This window comes from Pinus tabuliformis, chromosome 8 (genome assembly GCF_031772625.1).
Source record: "Pinus tabuliformis cultivar Carrire ecotype Pingquan chromosome 8, CPIR1, whole genome shotgun sequence".
Lineage (NCBI taxonomy): Eukaryota > Viridiplantae > Streptophyta > Pinopsida > Pinales > Pinaceae > Pinus > Pinus tabuliformis.
This window is the reverse complement of record NC_142294.1, coordinates 1,537,809,003-1,537,833,145: the sequence shown is the minus strand read 5'-3', so window position 1 is coordinate 1,537,833,145 and position 24,143 is coordinate 1,537,809,003. Positions and strand designations below refer to the sequence as shown.

General features: G+C 42.5%; 1 protein-coding gene across 1 annotated transcript in view; it reads left to right on the top strand.

Annotated features, from left to right (window-relative positions):
- LOC149241784 (hyperosmolality-gated Ca2+ permeable channel 2.3-like) overlaps positions 1–24,143 on the top strand; it is a 387,638-nt gene that overhangs the window by 175,084 nt on the left and 188,411 nt on the right. Inside the window, 1 exon segment of the mRNA XM_089374051.1 lies at positions 23,369–23,667. Coding sequence (XP_089230177.1) covers positions 23,369–23,667 — 299 coding nt within the window.

Genomic DNA, 24,143 nt, shown 5'->3' with positions numbered 1-24,143 from the left:
TGAATAGCTACATCGGTTTTCCCGCATTGGGTTTTTCCAGGGACATTGGTCCAAAAATAACGGTGTCACTTGTGTGCTTGTTTTCTTTCAGTTGATGATCTGTAGATGTTGATACTGTACTTGTGATTATTTTCAGTATTTACATGGTAAATAACTTGTTAAGTAATTAAACAAGTAGTAAGAAATAAACCAGATAGTGCAAGAAGAATTTCTAACGGGTTAAACTTAGAAATTCCAACATGGTATCAGAGCGTGGTTGTAGATCATAGAATAACTGAAGACACCATCTAGCAGAGAAGTAGTAGCAAAAACAGAGTTGATCTGTGCAAAAGGCGACAGAGGAAGGAGTGACGCAGAGAGATTGCGTCATCATTCTAGGCTAGAGAAAGGCAGCGTAGAGGCTAAGGGAGGCAGAATCAGGCTCACGCAGAGCCCAGGAGGGATGATGCAGTGGCTGGAGGAGCTGATTTGCCGGTGTCGGGATTGCGCAGAGCTAAGTGGATCAATCCTTCAGTTGCTGGGGCATAGGAGGCTATGGGTAGTTTGCGGAGCAAAGCTGGTGGGGTACTGTGGTCAAAACAATACCTAACAGAGCAAGACCAAGGTAGAGGGAGTTGCTGAATCCTGATCAGTGTCAGACGATCGGAGTGGGGCAACTTGACGTTGGTAGAAGGATTTCCAAAAGGGAAATCGAGATTTAGAGGGAGTCGAACCAAGAACTTCTAGATGGGAAGTTGAGAGACTCGGAGGAGTCGAAAGAAGAGTAGCGAGATGGCCGTGAATGGGCTGAGAGATCATGATAGGCTTGGCAGAGCATCCAACTTTGTGGTTTGGAAGGCCAGGATCTTGTCCATTCTAGACAGATATCGTATCAAGGACCTCACCTTGAAAACAATAGCGATCCTAGTTGACCCTTCTGAAAATGAGAAGTACGAGGAGGCAATGGACAGGGCGATGTGCATCATCCTTGTTGGGGTCAAGGATCATGTGGTGCTGCATATTGCCAAGAAGGACACGACAAATGAGATGTGGGATGCCCTGAAGAAATTTTACTAGCATACTTCTGTGCAAAGGAAGATGTTACTTGAAAATCAACTGCGGTCATACCAGATGCAGAAGGGAGAGTAGATAAATGTCTTCCTCAGTCGATTGAAGGAGATCTGTGACCAACTTCCATAGGGGCCACACCGGATCAGGAATTGATGATGAGGACCGCATTGAACGCAGTCTCAAAGGATTGGGAGGTATTTGTGTAGAGCATACTGGGTAGGATGAGCCTTCCAGATTGGGAGGAATTGTGGGCAGCTCTTTGTCAAGAAGAGATCAGATGGGTGACCAAGGCGGGGAATAGCGGCAAAGGGGTCAGAATCAAGGAGGAGGAAGAAGAGGATGCGGCTCTAGCATCTGCGGGAAAGCAGGGGAAGAGGAAGAAGAAGGACCTCTCCAAGGTCAAGTGCTTCCATTGTGGGGAACTGGGTCATTTTGTGAACCAGTGTCCTAGGAAGAAGAGTAAGGGAGAGGCTTCAGAATCGAAGGCAGCGCCAGTGAAGGCGGAGAAAGAAGTCGAGGAGGATGACGATTGTTCCATGAGTGCTCATGTGCCACTTGAGAAGAAGTGGGGAGACACCGAACTGTAGTTAGACAGAGTACAGTGGATGAGGGGTAGGATCCTTGAGGTACCCAACCTCTTGGATTATACCTTGCTACGAGAGACTCGAAGAAGAGTTGCAGGACTGGCGGATGTCGGTGGAGACGGATGTAGATGGAGTGGCAAAGAGTGCTACAGTGCAGGAGTCTTGGGACATCGCAAGGCTAGCAGGCTGCAACAGTGCGAGAGGCACGGGAACGTTGCACCGATGTAGGATGGCACAGACAGGTGTGCAATAGTGCGAGATTCAGGGAGTTGTTGTTGTTGAAGTTTCTAAGTCTACTTAGTTAGAAATTCTCCATGCACTTTATCTGATTTATTCCTACCTACTTGTTATTTTACTTAACAAGTTATTTACAATGTAAATACTGAAAATAAACACTAGTGCATGCTCAACATATTACAGATCAACAACTAAAGAAAACAGAAACAATCACACCATATGATACCATTATTTTTGGACCAATGTCCTTGGAAAAACCTAATGTGGGAAAACTAGTGCAGCTATCTGAGGGTTTTCTTATTAAGCAATATCAGAGTACAGTCCGGGTGCTGAAATTGGCCTACCCAACAGAGAATTTCCTTGGTAGTAATACCTCTCAGTTTGAGACAAATCTGCTGGCTGAAACCCCGGATAATCCTTCTGGCAACTCCTTAGCACCAATCTGCCCCAGAAACCCCAGCGTCAGCCTCTCTTTGGACTGCGTCAGCCCCTCTCTGCCCAATGCTGACCATGCGTCACCCCGGATGGGTCTGCGTCAGCCTTAGGAGGCCCTGCATCAGCCCTCTGGCCCTCTGCGTCAGCAAAGCTGGCCTCTTTGAGGCTCTGCGCAACTCCCAACTCCCTCTGCGTGGCCCTGCGTGAGCCCTGGATGGCTTTGCGTCACTCTTCCCGGCTACTGCGCTGCTCTCTCGGCACTATCACTGCCTTTTGTCTCGTTGTACTCAATGCCACTTAGCTGCAACTCCCGATCACTAATTCTATCTCTCTTAGCAAACCCCGCTCTAGAGAATAGAATGACCGATCACTCTGGTGTATTCTCCAAGTGACCCTCAAGCCTCCTCCTATACTTTTCTCATTGACATATCAATGACTGAGATTAAGTCCCTAATCAACGGCTAATATTAGATCTAGCTTGATCCATGTCTTTTGGACCATTCTAACACAGTTTTATATTAATCCACATTAATATTTTAATTTCCCTAAGTTTAGACTTAGGGACTCCATTAAAAATATTGATTATTTTAATATCTCCTGAAACGTTTAGAATCTGCGCATCCTCTTTTTGGGTATTGGAGATTTCATGTACCCCAACCTTTCCACCAAATTTCGTGGCTAGAGCACATCCGATGCTACCCCAAATCAATACTCCCTTTTAGCGAGGATTGTGCTCTAGCAATACTACTTACTGAGTATTATTCTGATCATATGGCATCGGTCCCTCTGCTGATGCTAGGTCTGCTGCCCACCATCCTTTGCACTGTTGTATCTTGTACTGCTGCCCATGGTTCTGCCACTGCCACTGCTGCATCTGTACGATAGCTCCCTCTGCATCCGTGCTGTCGCTGGTCCTCTCTCCCAGCACTGCATCCTCACTGCACCTCCTCCCATCATGTTGCATCGTGCTGCCCACTTCTGCACTGCAACTCAGTTACTGAGAAGTAAGTAACTTATCTCCCAACTTTAACCTCCCTGTTGGGCTAGAGACCCTCCTGATGCTGAAGCTCCTTATGTCACTGACAAGTGCTCCCTTTCTGACCTCTGCGCTGCTGCAACAACTCCTTGCATCTCGCACCGTTGCACACCTCTCTGTGCCATCCTGCACTTGTGCAACACTCCTTTGCCTCTTGCATTGTTGTAGCTTACTAGCCTCGCACTGTCTCGGGACTCTTGCATTGTAGCTCTATCTGTCGCTCCATCCGCATCCATCTCTACCCGACTCATCCGGTCCTGCTACTCCTCTTCGGGGCTCTCGTAGCAAGGTCTAATCCAAGAGGCTGGGTACCTCGAGGATCCTGCGCCTCATCACCTATAGTCTGCCTGACTATAGCTTGATGTCTCCCCACTTTTGCTCAAGTGGTGCGTGTGCACTCATGGCACAACCATCGTCTGTCAACACTTCCTTTTTTGCCCTTGCTAGCGCTGTGTTAGTCTTGGAAGACTCTCCCTTACTCTTCTTCCTTGGACATTGGGTCGCATAATGACCCAACTCCCCACAGTGGAAGCACTTGATTTTGGAGAGATCCTTCTTCTTCCGCTTTTCCTGCTTTCCCTCAGATGCTAAGGCAACATCTTCCTCCTCTTGTTTGACTTTGGTCCCCTTGCTGCTGCTACCCGTCTTCGACTGCCGTCTGATCTCTTCTTGGTGAAGTGCCGCCCACATCTCATTTGAAGGTGGGAGAGTCCCTTTTCCTAGTATACTCTCGACAAATACCTCCTAGTCTTTTGAGACAACATTCAGCGCGATCCTCACCATTAACTCCTGATCTGGCGTGGCCTCTATAACAGTCAACTAATCTCGGATCTCATTCAGTCCTTGGAGGAAGGTGTCAATCGGTTCTCCCTTATTCATATGATACGCAACTGATTCTCAAGCAGAATTCTTCTTTGCACAAATATATGCTAGTACAATTTCTTGAGAGCCTCCCACATCTCATATGCCGTTTCCTTCTTGGAAATGTGTGGTACTACATGATCCTTGACCTCGTCAAGGATGATGCTCTTAGCCCTCGCCATTGCCTCCTCGTACTTGTAGTTATCATTGGGGTTGACTAGGATCACTATTACCTTCAAGTCAAAGTTCTTGACACGATTTCTATAAAGTACGAATAAGATTTTGGCCTTCCAGACTGCGAAGTTTGACGCTCCTTCCAGTCTATCTTTGTCTCTTACGTTGTGTAGTGCCATGATGCTCTTCTACTTCCCTCCTGGAAGTTCTCTGTTCGACTTCTCCGAGCCTCTACTTCCCGTCTGGAAGTTCTCTTCTAGGCTCCCTTTGAATCCCGATTTCCCTCCTAGAAATCCTTCTGTCCCCATTGAGATGCCCCCTACTTTGATCGTCTTGTGCAACTGCACCATTGATCCAGGTTCCTCGGCTAGAAACCCTCGGCAACAACTCCCTCCTCTTGGCCTTGCTCTGTCAGGTACTGTTTTGACTACAGTACCTCACTAGCTCCACTTTGCAATATTCACATAGCCTTCTAAACCCCAGCAACTTGAAGGTGAGAGCTCCTAGGCTCTGCGAAATCCCGGTCCCAGCAACCCGACCTCCTCAGTCAACTGCGTCAACCTTCCCAGCTTTTGCGTGGCTCTGCGTGAGGCTCCCTTTGCCTTGTCTCTACGCTGCCTCTTCCCAGCTCACCCTTGATGACGTAGGCACTGCATCACCCTTCCTTGTTGTTGCTCTGCTAGAAACAACTTTTGTCACCTCGGGACAACTGTTTTCTGCTGCTATTGCTCCGCTCGGCTGATTTCCTTAGTCCAACTGTGGTCTGCAATCACGCTCTGATACTATGTTGAAGTTTCCAAGTCTACTTAGTTAGAAACCCTCCATGCACTTTATCTGATTTATTCCTACCTACTTGTTATTTTACTTAACAAGTTATTTACAATGTAAATATTGAAAGTAAACACTAGTGCATGCTCAGCATATTATAGATCAACAACTAAAGGAAACAGAAACAATCACACCATATGACACCATTATTATTGGACCAATGTTCCCGGAAAAACCCAATGTGGGAAAACCACTTCAACTATCTGAGGGTTTTCTTATTAAGCAATATCAGAGTACAATCTGGTGCCGAAACTGGCCTACCAAACAAAGAATTTCCTTGGTAGTAATACCTCTCAGTTTGAGACAAATCTCCTGGCTGAAACCCCGAATAATCCTTCCGTTAGCTCCTCAGCACCAATCTGCCCCAGAAACCCCAACGTCAGCCTCTCTTTGGATTGCGTCAGCCCCTCTCTGCCCAGCGTTGGCCCTATGTCACCCCGGATGGGTCTACGTTAGCCTTGGGAGGCCTTGCGTTAGCAAAGTTGGCCTCCCTGAGGTTCTGCACAGCTCCCCGCTGCCTCTGCGTGGCCCTACATGAGCCCTGGCTAGCTCTGCGTCACTCTTCTCGGCTACTGCGCTGCTCTCCCGGCACTATCTCTGCCTTCCTGTCTCTCTGTACTCAATGCTCCTCAACTGCAACTCCCGATCACTAATTTTATCTCTCTTAGCACACCCCGCTCTAGAGAATAAAATGATTGATCACTTTGGTGTATTCTCTAAGTGACCCTCAAGCCTCCTCTTATACTTTTCTCATTGACATATCAACGACCGAGATTAAGTCCCTAATCAATGGCTAAGATTAGATTTGGCTTGATCCATGTCTTTTGGACCATTCTAACACAATTTTATATTAATCCACATTAATATTTTAATTTCCCTAAGTTTAGACTGAGGGATTCCATTAAAAATATTAATTATTTTAATATCTCCTGAACTGTTTAGAATCTGCCCAAACCCTTTCTGGGTATTGGAGATCTTATGTGCCCTAACCTCTCCACCAAATTTCGTGGCTAGAACACATCCAATGCTACCCCAAATCAATAGTTGCAGCAGAATAGAGGTTAGTAGAGGGAGCACTTGTTAGCGGCAGAGGGGGCTTCAACATCGAGAATGTCTCTAGCCTGGCAGGGATGTCAAAGTTGGGTGGATCAGTTACTTACTTCTCGGTAATTGATTTGCAGTGCAACAGTTAGCAATGGTAGTGCTATGGGCAACACGATGCAACATGATGAGAGGGGGATGCAGTGTTGGGAGTATGGACCAACAGTAGCAGAGATGCAGAGGGAGCTACCATACGGATGTGGCAGTGGCAGGGCCATGGGCAGCAATACAAGATGCGGCAGTGCAGAGGATGTTGGGCAGGGAGGCCTAGTATCAGCACAGAGACCAGTGCTGGATAATCAGGGTGATACTGAGTGTGGAGTATTACTAGAGCACAGTCTTCGCTAAGAGGGAGTGTTCATTTGGGGTAGCATCAGAGGTGCTCTAGCCATGAAAATTGGTGGAGACTAAAGCACATGAGAGTTTGGGCAGATTCTAACTGGTTTGGGAGATATTAAAATAATTAATATTTTTAATGGAGTTCCCAAGTCTAAACCTAGGAAAAATAAAATATTAATGGATATTAATGTAAAACTGGGTTAGAATTTTTCGTAAGTCATGGATCAAGCCAAATCTAATCTTAGCCGTTGATTAGAGATTTAATCTCGACCGACTGTTGATGGACCAACGAGAAAAGTATAAGAGGAGGCTTGAGGGTCAGTTGGAGAATACACCAGAGTGATCAATCATTCTATTATCTAGAGCGGGGTTTGCTAAGAGAGATAGAATCAATGATCAACAACTAGGGGCAGTGAATACATAGTAGAGAGGCAGACTTGGTACCAAAGAGATAACGTAGAGCCGGGAGAGGTGCTACGCAGAGGCAGCTAGGTGCTACGCAAAGGTAGCTAGGAGTTGCGCAGAGCCAGGAGAGGCCAGCGTGTGTGACACAGAGGGTCTAAGCGCTGATGCAGAGGCTCCAAAAGTTGACGCAGAGGCTAGCAGAGCTGACGCAGGGCCAAGAGGCAGCACTGGGAGGTTTTTGTGAGGCAGATTGGGTGCTGGTGAGCCGAGAAGGGTGACGCAGTCCCTATCGGAGTGATGCAGAGCAGTGGAAGCTGCAATTGTTGCTGTGGGATCGTTCATCCAGTGATTAATCAGCCGAAATATTTGTCTCCGAGGAGAGGTACTATTGCCGAGGGCATTCTCTGTTGGGTGAGCCATTTCTGGCACCCTAGTTGTATTCTAAAAATTGCATAATAATAAAACCCTCTGAATAGCTGCACTGGTTTTCTCGCATTGGGTTTTTCCAGGGACATTGGTCCAAAAATAGCGGTGTCACTTGTGTGCTTGTGTTCTTTCAGTTGATGATTTGTAGATGTTGATACTGTACTTGTGTTTATTTTCAGTATTTACATGGTAAATAACTTGTTAAGTAATTAAGCAAGTAGGAAGAAATAAACCAGATAGTGCAGGAAGAATTTCTAACGGGTTAAACTTAGAAACTCCAACAAAGAATTGATCAAAGAGTTTCCGTCATCTTGGGGTTTTTCCTTGGCATCCGCCAAATCTAGTGTTCTCTTGTCTTGGCTTGTCTTTTGCATTTTATTTTATGTTCTATCTATAGTTACTGTCGATGCGATTTATGGTTAATGTGATTGCTATTGGAAACTAAATTGGAAATTGTCATTGTGCTATTAAAAGGACATTGAAGTAATTGTGCTCAACATAGAACATACCATTGTTAACTAAAATTAACATGGTATCAAAGCACAGGTGAGGACAAAGCCCAAGCAAGAGAGAGAAAAGCAACCACTAAGGGAGATCTGTTAGACAAGATTATCGGACTGGTCTCAGTGGCTACTACATCTTACTTCAAATTTTGACGATAAGCTCAAGGACAAATCTGACTATCATGCATGGAAGATGACTTTGGACTTGACTTTGGAAGAGCATGATGCCATGGACTATGTGCAAAGAAGAGTGGTGGAGCCTCCTTCAAATGCACTTGTTGCTGCAAAAACAAAGTATAGAAAGGTGAGGTCAAGGCTAAGAGAATTATCATAGACTCCATTCAAAAGCATTTGGTTGCTTATATTTCTGATTTGGGAACATCTAAGGAGATGTATGATAAGCTGGTTGGGATGTTCAAAGTAAACAATGCAAGTCAAATCCTCTTTCTCAAGGACAAGTTGAAGGACATCAAAATGGATAAATGGGAGTCTATTCAATCCTACTTTATGAGAATAACACAAATCAAGAATGACCTACTATCTATTGGAGAAGTTATTGCTGACAGGGATCTCACTCTCATTGCACTTGGAGGTCTTTCAAGAGCATGGGATGTGTTTAACACCACCATTCTCAACAATGATGAGATTCCTAGTTTTGATGAATTATTGGCTAGATTCACTCAAGAGGAGACGAGGATGATGGAGAGAGACAAGCCTTCAAATGTAAATGAACCTCCTCCTTTCTCCGCTCATGCAAAGAGGAAAAATAATGCTGGTCCTATTGCACTCAAATTGTCAAAGTTCCAAGGAAGTGGAAGTACCATCTTTTCCAACGAGGATCAGATCACATATCAATAGTCCGTGTGTCATGGTCAGCCCATTCTACAAGTTATATATTGTAAATGATCGTAGTAAAACCATGAGTCTATGTAACAACCTAGGTAAGCCTATAATTTGATGACGAATTTCATCCTAGGAGGTTTTTTAACCTCAAATTACGTGTGTTTTTCGACACGGCTAATCAGAAGAGTTTTTTTCCCTCCTGCTTAAACCCCCAAAGCCACGGTGAAATTTATTGTCTGATTATTAGCTGAGTCCTAGTGTTTGATGTTAATTTTTCATAGGGCTACATTGTTCTTTTCTTTGATAATTGCATTTCTTCAGTAATACATTAAGTTCACCCCATATCATCATTACATTATTCAGATCTACACCATTATTCATCAGCATATGCAATTATATAGAAGGAACAACATCATCATCATCAATGCAACGGAACATAAATGAAAAATAGAAGAAAAACATGCACACATAGAGACACCAGGATTGGTCCGAGACCAAGGCAAAACTCACTATGGGGAAAACCCTTGCAAATCTTCTTCTTCTTAGATTGCTACCAAATGATTCAGCAAAAGAGAGTACAATGATCCATAACTTTATCTATGCAACAAAACAACCCTGACATCCATGAAATTGATCTAATCATGCGTATAATCCAAGCCCTCACTTTGATGGCTATAATGTGCTGTCAGTGAATGTAGTCAACTGCTGGATACTGCTGAACACTGCTGTCACTGAGCAGAATCTTCGGAATACTGAAATCTCAACTTTGAGTCTCGAACGCAGGGAGGAGGAGCTGTGCGAGCGTATATCGTAGTCATGGACGCTCTTTGCAAAACTGGAAGACTGCGTTTGGAAGAGATATGGACGCTACCAAGTGAACTAGATGAGGGCCTCCAAGGCCAAACATACCCAAATCTGCCCCAAACCCTGGACGCTCTCATAAGGCTTATGTGCGAGCGTCTATGGCAGCCCGGATGCTCTTAGGACCGTACTTTGCGTGTGTCTGGGGACCAAACTGAGCAACGGAAACCCTAGCCTCCTGGACGCTCCCATAAACACTCTGTGCTAGCATCTAGGGATTTCTGGACGCTGTCTTGACCACTGTGTGCCAACATCCAAGGACTAAAATGCCCAGTTCCGTGCTAGCATCCAGGAATTAGAAAACCCTAGACCATTGTGAGGTTCACGCCTGAGATTTTGGACCCTTGTGCGAACTTTCCTTTGACAAACCTGTGCGAACCAAGATAATAAGAGAAGAGAAGATGGCTTGATCAATGTGTCCAAATGAGCTTGAGGTCTCTTCTATTTATAGGCTTTCATGAGGGTCCACTTGGGGTTGAGGCTGACCTGTCCAATTTAACATGTGCTTAGGGCCGACCTAACCCAATATACATGAGTGAGTAAATAAATTCAAAAACCAACTTTTTCTTGTCCAAATTGTTGATTTTTGGTAGCATCGGATGTGCGTCTCAAATTTTGCAGGGAGGCTTAGGCACATGTATTCTAAAGAACCCATAAAGCGTTTTGGGAAATTCCACCCATAAACAGTTCTATTAAAATAATTAATTATTTTTAAGGGGACCTAAGTCTAAAAATAAAATAATTAAAGGGTATTTATATAAATTGTGGGTGTAACTTCTAGAAGAAGACGAGGATCAAGCAGAAATGATCTTAGCCATTGATTAACTTCTAATTTGGGCCGTTGAATGTCAATGAGGAGATTATTTAAGGAGGCTTGAGGGTCACTTGGAAAAATATACAGAGAGAGTTCAGAAGTTCGATTTTGTGAAGCAGAGGAGAGGAGCTATTGGGAGAATTTCGATAGTGGGCTATTGCAGTGAGGGGCAAGGATAGTTGGTTTGGAGTATCTTTTCCAGGCCCAAAATACGTAGTAGAGAAGCAGAGAGACACCAGGAGGAGGCAACGCATTGATTTTTGGTAGCATCAGATGTGCTCTAGCCATGAAAATTGGTGGAGAGGCTAAGGCACATGAGATCTCCAAGATCCGTAAATCGTTTGGGGAAATTCCACTCGGATGGAGAGATATTAAAATAATGAGACCCTAAGTCTAAACTTAGGAAAATTAAAATATTAATGTGTATTAATATAATATGGGTGAGAAAGTTCTAAATAATGAGGATCAAGCCAAATCTAATCGTAGCCGTTGATTAGGGACTTAATCTCGGCCGTTGAATCGTCAACATGAAAAGTATAAGAGGAGGCTTGAGGGTCAGTGGGAGATACACCAAGTTGATCAATCAATTTGATTTTCTGGGGTAGGGTTTGCTAAGAAATCGAGTTAGTGATCTGTTGCAGCGAGGGGCAGTTCGGCAAGAGGCCGAGAATACATATCAGAGACGTAGAGAAAGTGCCAGAGAGGCAGCGCAGAGCCTAGGAAGGTTGATGCAGAGGCAACACAAGAGGTTGATGCAGAAGCCGCAGAGGTTGACGCAAGCAGCGTAGAGGGCTGTAGAGCTGACGCTGGGCTAAAGAGGCTGCGTTGTGGAATTTTCGTGGGGCAGACTGAGAGTTGGTTAGCTGACGCAGCTCCGTAGGAGGGTGACGCAATGCTAGAAGATAGCTTGGAGCAACTTTCACTGTCCAGCTGAGGAACAGCTGAAGTTACTGTGGGGCCAATCATCCGGTTGCCGATTAGTCGGAATATCTGTCTCCGGAAAAGGGTACTTCTGCCCAGTGTCACAGGGTTCGTCGAACCTAAATGTTGAGGTCCGAAATTCGGCGAATTTCTAAAAAAGTCTTAAAGTTCATTTAGGTTCAAGAAGGTTTGACTTTATCTCAGTTCCTGCTGCGTTGAGGTTACATAACAACGAATGATAGATAAATGGGTGTAAGTGTCGGGGCAAATTACCTTCGTCTCTTGCAGGGGGGATGACTTTGTTTATTTGTGTGTTTGGAATTTTCAAATACACGGGTGTAATGATCGGGTCAAATGATTTCCATCTCTGGCAGCAACGACAACAACGCTGATTGTGCACATTTCATTGCGGAAACATCCCGAACTTGCACAGTGGTGTTCGGAATGATTAATAAGTAACGGCAATAACGTTTCAAAAAGTGTTTTCAGATTCTCTTGTCAATACTCACAAAAAAACCTTTTCTTGAAAGTCCTGATTTGGTAGACTTAGTTGAAATGTTAAAATGAGGTTACATGTATAAAATTATACGCAAGGTTAGATTTATAATTTATAAGTAATAATGCTATAAACAGTTCAAATATTACCATATCGTAATTATAAAATTACTATGTGCAAAGATAAGTTAACATAATTTAAAAATTATATATTTTTACAGGAATTATTTTTAATATATTTTAACTTATATTACATTAACGAAATTAGGGTATTGTTATTTTAAATATTATAAATTAATATAACTTATATTTATGGGAAAATATAAGTTTATAGATATAGTATATGATAAAAATTATAAATATATATTAATTATAAATGAATATAAAAGATTTATGTAATTTTAATTATTATATATATATATTTTTAAAATTATATACATGAACGAACCTAATGGCGAACCTCATCGAAAAATTCGAACTCGAATCGAACTTAATTGTAAGCGAATTCGAATTCAAACCCAAACCATGTGACATTGCTTCTGCCAAGGAAAATCTCTGAAGGGTGAGCCATTTCTGGTACCATAGTTGTATTCAGAAAACTACATAATAATAAAACCCTAATATTTGCTGCACCAGTTTTTTCGCATTGGGTTTTTCCAGGGATGATTGTCCAAAAATAATGGTGTCCCTTTTGTTATCTTAATTTATTTCAGTTGCTGATATGTATATTTGTGAACTCTGCTATTGTGTTTATTTCGATGTTTATATGATTAATAACTTGTTAATGTAAAGAACAAGTAGGAGATAATAAATCAGAAATAGTAGTAGGGATTTCTGATGTGCTCAGATTTCAATGTTGCATAATAAAATAAACCCTCACTGTTGCATCAGTTTTCCCAAGTTGGTCTTCTCCGGGGACATTGGTCCAAAAATAATTGTGTAAAGTTGTGTGTGTGCTAGCATTTCTTCCAACGTTTATTCTTCCATAATTTTATTTGTCTAGGTTGTAGTGTGAGTTATTTAGTATTTGCTGTAGGAAACAATAAATAAGTTGTTAATTAAGAATAACAATTAGGCGAATAATTTCCAGTTGCTGCAATAGGATTCGGGTTTCCGAATTTTCACACTAGTTCAAGTGCAACAATGGAGACTTAGCCCACTATCACCTTAGCTAAGACTCCCTACTCTTTACGAACTTTCACCAATGGGAGGAGACTCGGTATATGGAAAGTCACATGTGAAGGATGAATCAACAAACGTATGTGAAGTGACCTTAACGATCATTTTCCTAGAAGGGGGTTAAGAATGGAGCTTGTTTGCTCTTCAAGCAAGCTACAAACCTTTCTGGGAGAGGAGGCAAGGATTTAAGTGCTAGGTTTAAGGAATGTGTCTTACAAAGGAGTTTCCCAATCCCTAAAATCCTTATTGAACTTGGTTTCCCAAGTGGTGCCTGAAGAATTAACTTTTCAAAGGTATTGGACCACACGGACCAAGTGGACCCAGCCTAGGTTAAGGGGAGGGAGTTTAGCAACCAATGATGATCTTAACCCAGACAAGAAGGGGAAAGGATCAAAACCAGAGTTTTCACTTGGAGGTGTCAAATTGATCCTATGAGGTACTAGCCTAGGGAACACCAAGGCAAAGTTTGATCTCAGAGTTAGGGCTTGGGATATCTCATAATCCCATCGACGAAATTTCTTCAAATTTGGAGGGGACCTTGAGGACACACCAACACAGTAGAGGCTAGGAGATTGAACTTTTTCTATGGTTACTTTGTCGGGAAAGTGATGCCTTAGGTGGTCCTGCGTGCCTAGACCTAGCATGAAGAGGGAATGGTGAAGAAAAATGTTGAGTGACAAACTATTAGTAGACCAGTGCCTAATCCCTTGGGGAGAATGGAGTCTAGGAGAATGATGCGAAAGGACTTTGTTTCTTGGTCAAGGAGGCTTCAAGGACTACTTCGCGTGGCCTTTAGGGCAAGAAGAAGTGACCTTAAAGCTTCATACTTCGCTTTGCAAATAGAGATGGCTTATCAAGATAAATTCAATTGTAGAATTATCCTTAGGAGATTTCATTCAACATACATGGTCCATACATTGAGAGATGCTATATAGAAACAATAGTTCCACAATTTTGCAATTATGCAATGCAACAATTAGCCCTGGTATAGTGAAAATCCCATTCCAATGCATATGAAAAAGTAAAACAAGAATAGCATTAAAAATGTGTACTTACATTAAGAGAACATATGCAACCATCAACACATTTGCCAATAAAGAAGCTGCAAGATAAGAAAGTCCAATCCAAACATCAAAATTCATCCATGCTCCAAGTCATCCTCCAAGAAAGAAATGCGAAATTTTCAAGAGAGAGAATGATCCAATCCATGTGATGCTACAAAATGAAGTCATGTCTCTCCTATTTAAACACTCTTTAAAAGTTCGAATTACCTAATTTGAGCCTACATTAGCCCATCAACTAAAATAATGTGCAAATAACTATCTTTTGGTGACAAGCTCATCAAACTAGCCCATACACAAAATAATAAGCCTCCCAAGAGGTCAAATAATTGATAATGCATGTTGTTGGGCTCTCTGAGAGGCCCGATGGAGTCCATGAGTGCCAAAATGATGAATTGGACTTCCAAAAGTAATGGACAAGGGGTTGGCCCCTTGCTCTCCACATAATGAACCTGTGGTGCTCTCAATGGCTGTGAGGGCACACAAGTGATCTCATGGGTCTCCAAGTATGTTGAGGATGCTTGTAGACCATCCTAAGGGCTGTAAGTGATGCCACATCAACATACGAGTCCTGGGTCAATGCATCGTACAACTGTGGAGCTGGCTGGGCAAAGGTGAACCAGGTGCATCTTCCTCGTCCAATAGGTGAGTCTCGAGCAATCTTTGAACATCTCTGGGGATCCATGGAGTGTTGTCTACTGTTGTGGATGCCCATGTCTCTTAACACACACCCTACATGTGCCAGTGTAGCCTTCTAGAGATTAGGGCCCCGTATAGGGAGACCAAACCCAAGATGGAGACCACTTGCAATCCTACATAAGATCCAATGCATCCCTTAGCCTTCCGATACAACAAGTCATCAAGGAAATCGAGTAAAAGAGCTTACAAACCATGGACAATAGGTGGGGACTTCATAATGGCATGCCCTTCCATAATGGACTTTGGCATGTGCTAATGTCTCCAAGCTCCAAATGGGGTTTAACCAAGTATCCCATTAGGTGGTTTCCACTTCTAAAGGGGATAATATGTCCAAGGTACATGCATACTTTAAAGGTGGTGGCATGTGATAAAGAGATGAATGGAGTAGGAAATGAAAAGGGGCCACCCTAGGGCACATGCTGGGGTACAAGGGTAGCTAGTAAGAGGGAAGCCCACATTGGGGTATATAATGTATAGGAGGGAGCAATTGTAATAGATGAGGTGCCTCGACCTTGATTTTTCCACCCTTTATATGCCTTTTTAATTTTATGATTTTTCTTTAATTAACTTCTTGGGGCTCAAGGGGCAAGAGCATGATGCGTGAGATGTAGCAGTGGATACCCCTTATAAGGTAGGGTGGTTCATTGCTCATCCGGAGGTTGGACGATCATGGGTTCCTAAACGATAAAGGAGGCTCATCTAGGGCCTCCAGGATCTAGGGCGATGGCCATATTGATGGGGTAGAGCTCATGCATAGGCTTTTGTCCACGTGCTAAATGTGTTTGTCCTGACCATATTTTGAACTTTGCGGTACATTTTCCTATTGAATGTGGCCAATTATGTTTTTACTTTTCTTTTTAGTTTCATCAACCTCCGGGACATCATCGCAGGTTCGACCCAAGGTGTGGGCAAGGGGAGGGGGAAGGCTAACCCTATGTGGACCCAATGGAGGAATGCGGATCTCGGTGTGAGAAATGATGAATGGGGTTATAATGAGTGGAAAGGGGGCAATATATGTGGATGATGGAGCGGGACCACGCAACCAAAATCAAGGTTTCCCATGAAGTACCATCCCTAAAGCCAAATGGTTAGTAAAAGAGATCCCGCGGGACTAAAATCCAACGTGAACATCCAGAGGGGTCTAGTGAACAAGAGTACAACCTAGCCCATTCTTTCTGCCAAATCCCCCCATTAATCCATGCCCAGAAGGATCCATGATAAGCAAGCTACAATACTCAATTACCAAAAGACAAGGCATACCATTAGGTTTGGGAGGCCCACCTTCAAACATACGAACATGGCAGATGGGTGAGGGACCACATGGCTGGCTCAGGTGGCGGAGAAATGGTACAACGAGCTAGTTGGTGGCTGCTGGCTACTGGTGAAACCATCTTGGAGATTTTTCTCCTAGGGATATCAACCACAAAATGGTGGGTAACAACACTTTAGGTTGACCTTAAATTTTGTGCCATTGTGGATTTTCTCACTAAAAATATATTTTTCTTTAACCAAATCGAGTGTTTTCTAGGGAAAATTTGGGTCTTTCTTAATGAGGAAGTTGCCAAATCAACAATATCTTTGGTAATTACTTGTGAATGTTTGTTTGCTTCTTAGTTAATTAAATGTTATTTTCATCAAGCAATTACCAAAATGTACAAAATCATGAATATCACAAGTGACAAAAACACAAGAAATTAGGCTCCAAGCTAGGGAAAAACCCCACAAGGGCGAAGACCCAAGAAAATCCTCTTCTTATAGAATCAAATCAAAGTGAGATATCCAAGACCCAAGACCAGGAGCAAGACTACCACAAAGAGCCATGTCTTCCCTTCTTTATTCCATGTTCAACAAATTATAGTCAACAGAAGTCAAGACTCGTCAAATCTCATAAATCTGGTTATCTCCTGAAATTTCGCCCCTAAAATTTCTAGCCTGCAATACCACATAAATTGCCTCTGAAAACTTGCACGAGAAAATAAATTAGGGCACAAATCATCTCGTCTTTTGTCTCCTTTGACTGCACTTTCTTTCCTTTGATTTCAATGGTTATCTTCTTCTTGGCACAAAATTCGATGTGAGGGTGTTCAAATGAGGTCGAGCTGCGTTCTATTTATACATGTCGAGTAGGTCGAATAGGTGCCTCTTTAGGCCGATTTGTCTAAGAGGGTCGACTTGGTCTGTGGAGGACATTTTTGACCTTTTTTGACTCGGCAAATATATTTTTCTTTTTCCTACAAGAAGTCCAAATTGGACTTTGATTCCTTTGACTCAATAATTATTTTTTTGACTCAATAAACTCTAGAAACATGAAGAACATGCTTTGACTAGAAATGAAAATAATAATAATGATCATGATAAATGAATATAATAATTGCATCAATACTGACACTAGCTACATTTTCAACACAAGGGAGTCTTCCCTAGTGGATCTCGAAGATTAGATAACCTAAGTATTCTCAGGCCAAATACCCTTGAAAAGTTCCACCAGATAATGTTGAATTTGGGTAGCATTAGATGTGCTCTAGCCATGAAATTTGGTGGAGAAGCTAAGGCACATGAGATCTCCACGACCCAGAAATCGTTTGGAGAAATTCCACCCGAATGAAGAGTTATTAAAATAATTAATATTTTTAACGAGTTCCCAAGTCTAAACTTAGGAAAATAAAAATATTAATGTGTATTAATAAGAAATGGGTGAGAAAGTTCTAAGTGACGAGGATCAAGCCAATTCTAATCTTAGCCGTTGATTAGGGACTTAATCTCAGCTGTTGATTAGGGACTTAATCTCGACCGTTGACTCGTCAAAAGGAAAAGTATAAGAGGAGGCTTGAGGGTTAGTTGGAGACACACTGAGTGATCAAATAGTTTGATTTTCTAGGGCGAGGTTTGTTGGGGAAATCGAGTTAGTGTTCAGAGTTTCAATGAGGGGCAGTTTAGCAAGGGATTTTCATTTGAGGCTGAAGAATACATAGTAGAGAGGCAACACAGTGTCGGGAGAGATAACACAGGCCCTAAAAGGGCTGATGCAAAGGTCGTAAAGTTGATGCAGAGGACGCAGAGGGTTGACATAGTGTGCAAAAGCCGCAGAGGCTGATGCTGGGGAGATTCTGTGGGGCAGACTGGAGTAGATCAACAGATTCTGAGCTGGGAACTGGTGACAGCTCTTGGAGGAGTGACGCAGTTCCAAAGCAGTGCTTGGAGCAGCTTTCCCTGCCCAGCATAGGGAACAACCGTAGTCGCTGTGGGGTTTGATCATCTATTTGCTGATTTGCCGGAATATCTGTGTTCGGATAGAGGTACTACTGCCAAGGAAATTCTTTTCTGGGTGAGTCATTTTTAGCACCCTAGTTGTATTCACGAAATCTGCTTAATAATACAAACCCTCTATATGCTGCATTGGTTTTCCTGAATTGGGTTTTTCCGGGGACGATTGTCCAAAAATAATGATGTCCCTTGTGTTATTGTCTTTGTTTATTTTAGTGCATGATCTGTATATTTGTGAAGGCTGCAATAGTGTTTACTTCGATGTTTATGCAATTAAATAACTTGTTAATATAAACAACAAGTAGGAGATTGTAAACCAGTAATTGTAGTAGGGGTTTTTGATGTGTTAGATTCAGGAATTTTCACATGGTATCAGAGGGATTGCAGATCATAGGCGACTGAAGACACCAGCCGAGAAATCTGAGAATTTGAGGCAGAGAAGCAGCTGCCCGAGAGACAACGCTGTTCCAGAGTGGAGAAGCAGAAGGAGTGACGCAGTGCAGAAGAAGTGATGCAGAGGCTCACATAGTGCTTGCGTCAAGATTTGAGTCAGGAGAGGGAGGCGCAGGAGCTGGGAGGAGCCCATGCAGTCACTGCGTCAGCCCTCAGGGCCAGCGCAGAGGCAGAGGAGGGCAGATCAGGCTCACGCAGAGGCACGTCATGTTTCTGATCCAGGAAGGATTGATGTAGTTGCCAGGAAGAGTTGATCCAGCCCACATAGTGATTGCGCAGATCCTAAAGGGCTCAAATTCTTCGAGTTGCCAGGGCTAAGGGAGCTATGCAAATTTTGATTTGAGGAGTTGGTGGGACACTGTTTCTGTTGGTGCAGAACAATGTCTAAGGAGACTGAGCCAAGGTAGAAAGGAATAGATGCCTTGACAAATTTCTAGCCAAGAAATTTAGATCTGGGTTGTAGCAGCAGAGGAGGATTGGAAAGGAGTGATTTGACAGTTGGCCGGAGGATTTTTGAAAGGGAAATCAAGACTCAGAGGGAGTTTAGAGAAGAGGAAAAGAGATGGCAGTGAATAGATTGAGGGATCAGGATGGATTGGACGAGGCTTCCAATTTTGTCATCTAGAAGGCCAGGATCTGGCAATCCTGGATAAACATCGCATCAAGGACTATGCCTTGAGAGTAGTAGCTGTCCCGTTGACGCTGATGCAGCCAAGAAGTATGAGGAGGCCCAGGAAATGGCAAAATGCATGATCCTAGACGGGGTCAAGGATCATGTAATACAACATATTGCTGAGAAGAACACAACAAGGGAGATGTTACAGACGCTGACCACCTTGTATGAGGGCTCTTCCGTGCAGCAGAATATGTTATCAGAGAATCAATTGAGGCAATATCAGATGCAGAAAGGAGAGGATATAGTTCCATTCCTTCTCAAGTTGCAAGGGATTCACGACTACTTACTTCTATGGGGTCTACATCGGATCCAGAGTTCATGTTCAGGAGTCAGGACTGCCCTGAATGTCGTCACCGAGGACTAGGAGGCATTTGTCCAAAGCATTTTGGGCAGAGCGACTCTCCCTAGTGGGTAGGAGATGTGGGCAGCTCTTCGACAAGAAGAGCTTAGGAGATGGACCAACGTGGGGAGTAGTGGTAAGTCAAGAAGGAGGAGGAGGAGGATGCAACTCTCGCATCAGCGAGACAACAAGGGCTACAGAAGAGGAAGAAGAAAGACATCTCCAAGGTCAAGTGCTTCAATTGTGGGGAGCTGGGACATTATGCCTCTCAGTGCTCCAGGAAGAAAGGCAAGGGAGAAGCTTCTGACTCAAGGGATGTTCTAGCAAAGGTGGAGAAGGATGTCAATACTGATGACGATTGTGCCATGAGTGCTCATGCACCTCTAGAGAAGAGGTAGGGAGACATGGAGCTGTAGTCAAGAGGACTATAGAACGGGGCAGGATTCTTGAGGTGCCCAAACTCTTGGATCACATCTGGCTACAGGAGCCCTTAAAGACAGTAGCATGATGACAGGTGTCAGGTGGAGCAAGGTGTGATGGAGCAACAATGGCAGAGCTATATTGCTGAAATCTGAGGCAGTGCAGAGGGAGCACATGATAGAAGCTGAGGTAGCTTCAACATAATGAGGCTTCTAGACTGACCAGGATTTCAGTAATTGGGTGAAGTCAGTTACTTACTTCTCGGTAACTGAGTTGTAGTACAACAGTTAGCAGTGGTAGTGCTATGAGCAGCATGGGCAACATTTTGAGAGGGAGCTGTAGTACAAATGTAGCAGTGGCAGTGGCAGTTTCATTGGCAACAATATGGGAAGCAAGAGTGCAATGGATGTGGGGCAGTAGGCCAAGCATTAGCACAGAGGACCAATGCGGAGGATCAGTCTGATGCTTCTATGGTGAAGCATTGTTAGAGCACATTCCTTGCTAAAAGGGAGTGTTGATTTTGGGTAGCATCGGATGTACTCTAGCCATGAAATTTGGTGGAGAGGCTAAGGCATATAAGATCTCCAAGACTAGAAATCGTTTGGAGAAATTCCACTCGGATGAAGAGTTATTAAAATAATTAATATTTTTAATGAGTTCCTAACTCTAAAATTAGGAAAAATAAAAATATTAATGTGTATTAATAAAAAATGGGTGAGAAAGTTCTAAGTGACGAGGATCAAGCTAGTTCTAATCTTAGCCATTGATTAGGGACTTAATCTCGACTGTTGATTCGTCAAAAGGAAAAGTATAAGAGGAGGCTTGAAGGTTAGTTGGAGACACACCGAGTGATCAAAGAATTCGATTTTCTAGGGCGAGGTTTGTTGAGGAAATCGAGTTAGTGATCTGAGTTGCATCGAGGGGCAGTTCAACAAGGGATTTTCATCCGAGGCTGAAGAATACATCGCAGAGAGGTAGCACAGTGCCGGGAGAGACAGCGCAGGCCCTAGAAGGGATGATGTAGAGTCCATAAAGCTGACGCAGAGGACACAGAGGGTTGGTGCAGTGAAACCTAGAAGTTGCTGAGGTTGACATTGGGCCTCTGAGGCAGCGTGGCGAGATCTCTGGGGCAGACTGGAGCAGATCAACACATTCTGAGCCGGGAAAGGGTGACACAACTCCTGGAGGAGTGGCGCAGTTCTAGAGCAGTGCTTGGAGTAGCTTTCGCTGTCCAGCATAGGGAACAACTAGAGTTGCTGTGGAGTTTGATCATCCATTTGCTGATTTGATGGAATATATGTCTCCGGATAGAGGTGCTACTGCCGAGGAAATTCTCTGTTGGGTGAGCCATTTCCGGCACCCTAGTTGTATTCACAAAATCTGCTTAATAATACAAACCCTCTATATGCTGCACCGGTTTTTCCGAATTGGGTTTTTCCGGGGATGATTGTCAAAAATAACAGTGTCCCTTGTGTTATTGTCTGTGTTTATTTCAGTGCATGATCTATATATTTGTGAAGGCTGCAATAGTGTTTACTTCAATGTTTATGCGATTAAATAACTTGTTAATATAAAGAACAAGTAGGAGATTGTAAACCAATGTTAGATTGAGGAATTTTCATTGACAAAACACCCAAGGATAATGTTCAATAATGTAGTGCTCTAGGTGAAATGAAATGTAATTCCAAGTTAGTGGTTCAAAGGACTGTAAGGCTAAACTTAGAGGGCTTAATTAATCTTGGAAAGTCTCAAACAGGTTGCGAAACACATCCTACCTTTAAAATATGAGGAATTTTCATTGATGAAATACCCAAGGATAATGTTCAATAATGTAGGGCTCTAGGTGAAATGAAATGTAATTCCAAGTTAGTGGTTCAAAGGACTGTAGAGGGCTTAATTAGTCTTGGAAAGTCTCAAACAGGTTGCCAAAGACATGCTACCTTTAAAATACCATTTACTGTTATAAATTGGGGCTTTAAAGCAGCGCAATTTACCAATGTTGCTGAAATCGGCATAGAGATAAAATAGGCAAGAGTGCAGAAAACTAAAAAATTGTAAATTTTTCTAATTGGGGCTTTAAAGCAGCACAATTTACCAATGTTCCTGAGATCGGCATTGAGTTAAAATCGGCAAGACTGCAGAAAACTAAAAAATTGTGAAAATTGAGAAAATATCGGTATAAATGGCCGGTATACTCGACCATAACATCTAGTACAACTCGATTTCATTACCCTTTAACTAGTTCTCCAACACCTTGGCGACTTTGACAATTGTGCCACTTGGGTTTGCTGTAATTTGGTCTGATTTCACCTAGATCTGTTTTCTTGTATCCACATCATGCCTTGCAGAGTCACATTATCATTGCCCCCTGTCATGTCATTACACCCCTTTGCTGGATCTCTAATGCCCTTGGGATTTTGGAAAAACTGAGACTTGGGTTGTGTTCCTCTTCTTCTGTAGGCCACTTTTGCATAATGCATGTCCAAAACTGTCCAATGCTGCCCCTGTTTTGCCACCTGGAAACCTGTTATACATGTTGACCAGCTTTGACCACTTGTAACTTGACCATGCCTTCCCTATTTGGAAAAATTTCAATGTGGCTTGTCATCTTCTCATGGTATACGTTTTATATACCAATTTTTTCATATTCATGTGACAATGTGTTTGTTTGATGATATTGGATGTTTAAAATTTTGAAAAAAATGATTATTTTTGTAATTTTTTTTTGTTTTTGGATAGTTTCTCTTGATGTTGCCGCTAGTTTCTATTCTAAACCCTCAGTGATACATTCACCAACCCAATAAATGTAACATTGTTTATAGTTTCAAAATGGCTGAGTAGATGGCTTTTTGGTCATGATCAAGCAAAACCCTTTGTTGCTGGTTTTTAAAGCCATTCTTGGTGCTTTGTGGTGAATGTTTTGAAGAATTTTGAATAAAATAAGCATATTGGTTGACATTAGCAGCCCACATTTTGTTGTGTTCTATTAATTGAAGTTTCTGTACTTAAAAATTCAAATGCCCAAAGGATTTGCTGCTACATACAAATGATCTCAACTGTGTTTTTTAATTTGTAGATGATTGTTTATGATTCATTCCTGAAAGTTTCTTAGAATCTGATGCTTACAATCAAAATGCTATTCTAATATAAATCTATGTTTTCTATCAGTGATATTTTCTTTGACAAATCAGAATATCATAAATCGTTTGCTAAAACACATGCATGTAAACAATTGTGTAAATTTAAATAAATCATGTTTTGCGAGAATGCCCAAGTTGACATTGTACTGGTACTTACTGATGTAAATTATTCTGATGATCATGTATTTTAGATTGGTTAACATTAATATTTGTCTGTCTGCAGGAACTTCCGGCTGCCTTTGTTTCCTTTAAGTCACGATATGGTGCAGCAGTTGCTGCACAGGTTCGGCAGTCATCCAATCCCATGTTGTGGGTGACAGAGCTGGCACCTGAACCAAATGATGTTCATTGGTCAAACCTTTCTATAGCACCTAGACAGCTATGGTTCCGTAAAATTGTGATTCTTTTGGGAACTGTTAGCCTTACAATTTCGTTCCTCATTCCTGTCACATTTGTACAGGGTCTTTCACAGCTGGACAAGTTACAGCGATATTTTCCATTCCTAAGAAAAGTGCTGAGAACGTAAGTAATATTGAAAGCACTTCTGTCTGACGAAAGTTACTTCTCTGCATAAAGACGTGATGACACTTTTAAATTCATTGATTTAATTGCAATCCCATAACAAGCATCTGGGAAGTACCATCATAAGGATATGTAGTACGAATGATTTTCATGGGCATATGAATGATATCCATAGTATAGAGTCCATATTATCAATGAGAATGATGAAATTGGAGTGCCTAGGATGTGAAGTGTTTGTTAAATAATTTGGAAACATTATATATCCAATTCTTTTTATCAATTGAAGGGACAACTAGTTTGGTTTGTTAGATAGAAGCAAGCCATGAATGCCTGCTATAAGAAACCTAAATGGGTTATGGGTTTTTGTTTGGTTGTATGTTTCTTCACTAGTAGCATCCGCCTTTGAATTAGACAGCTATGTTGCAGTTTACTTCTCCCCGCCTCATCACACTATGCACTACATAGTGAGTCTGAGC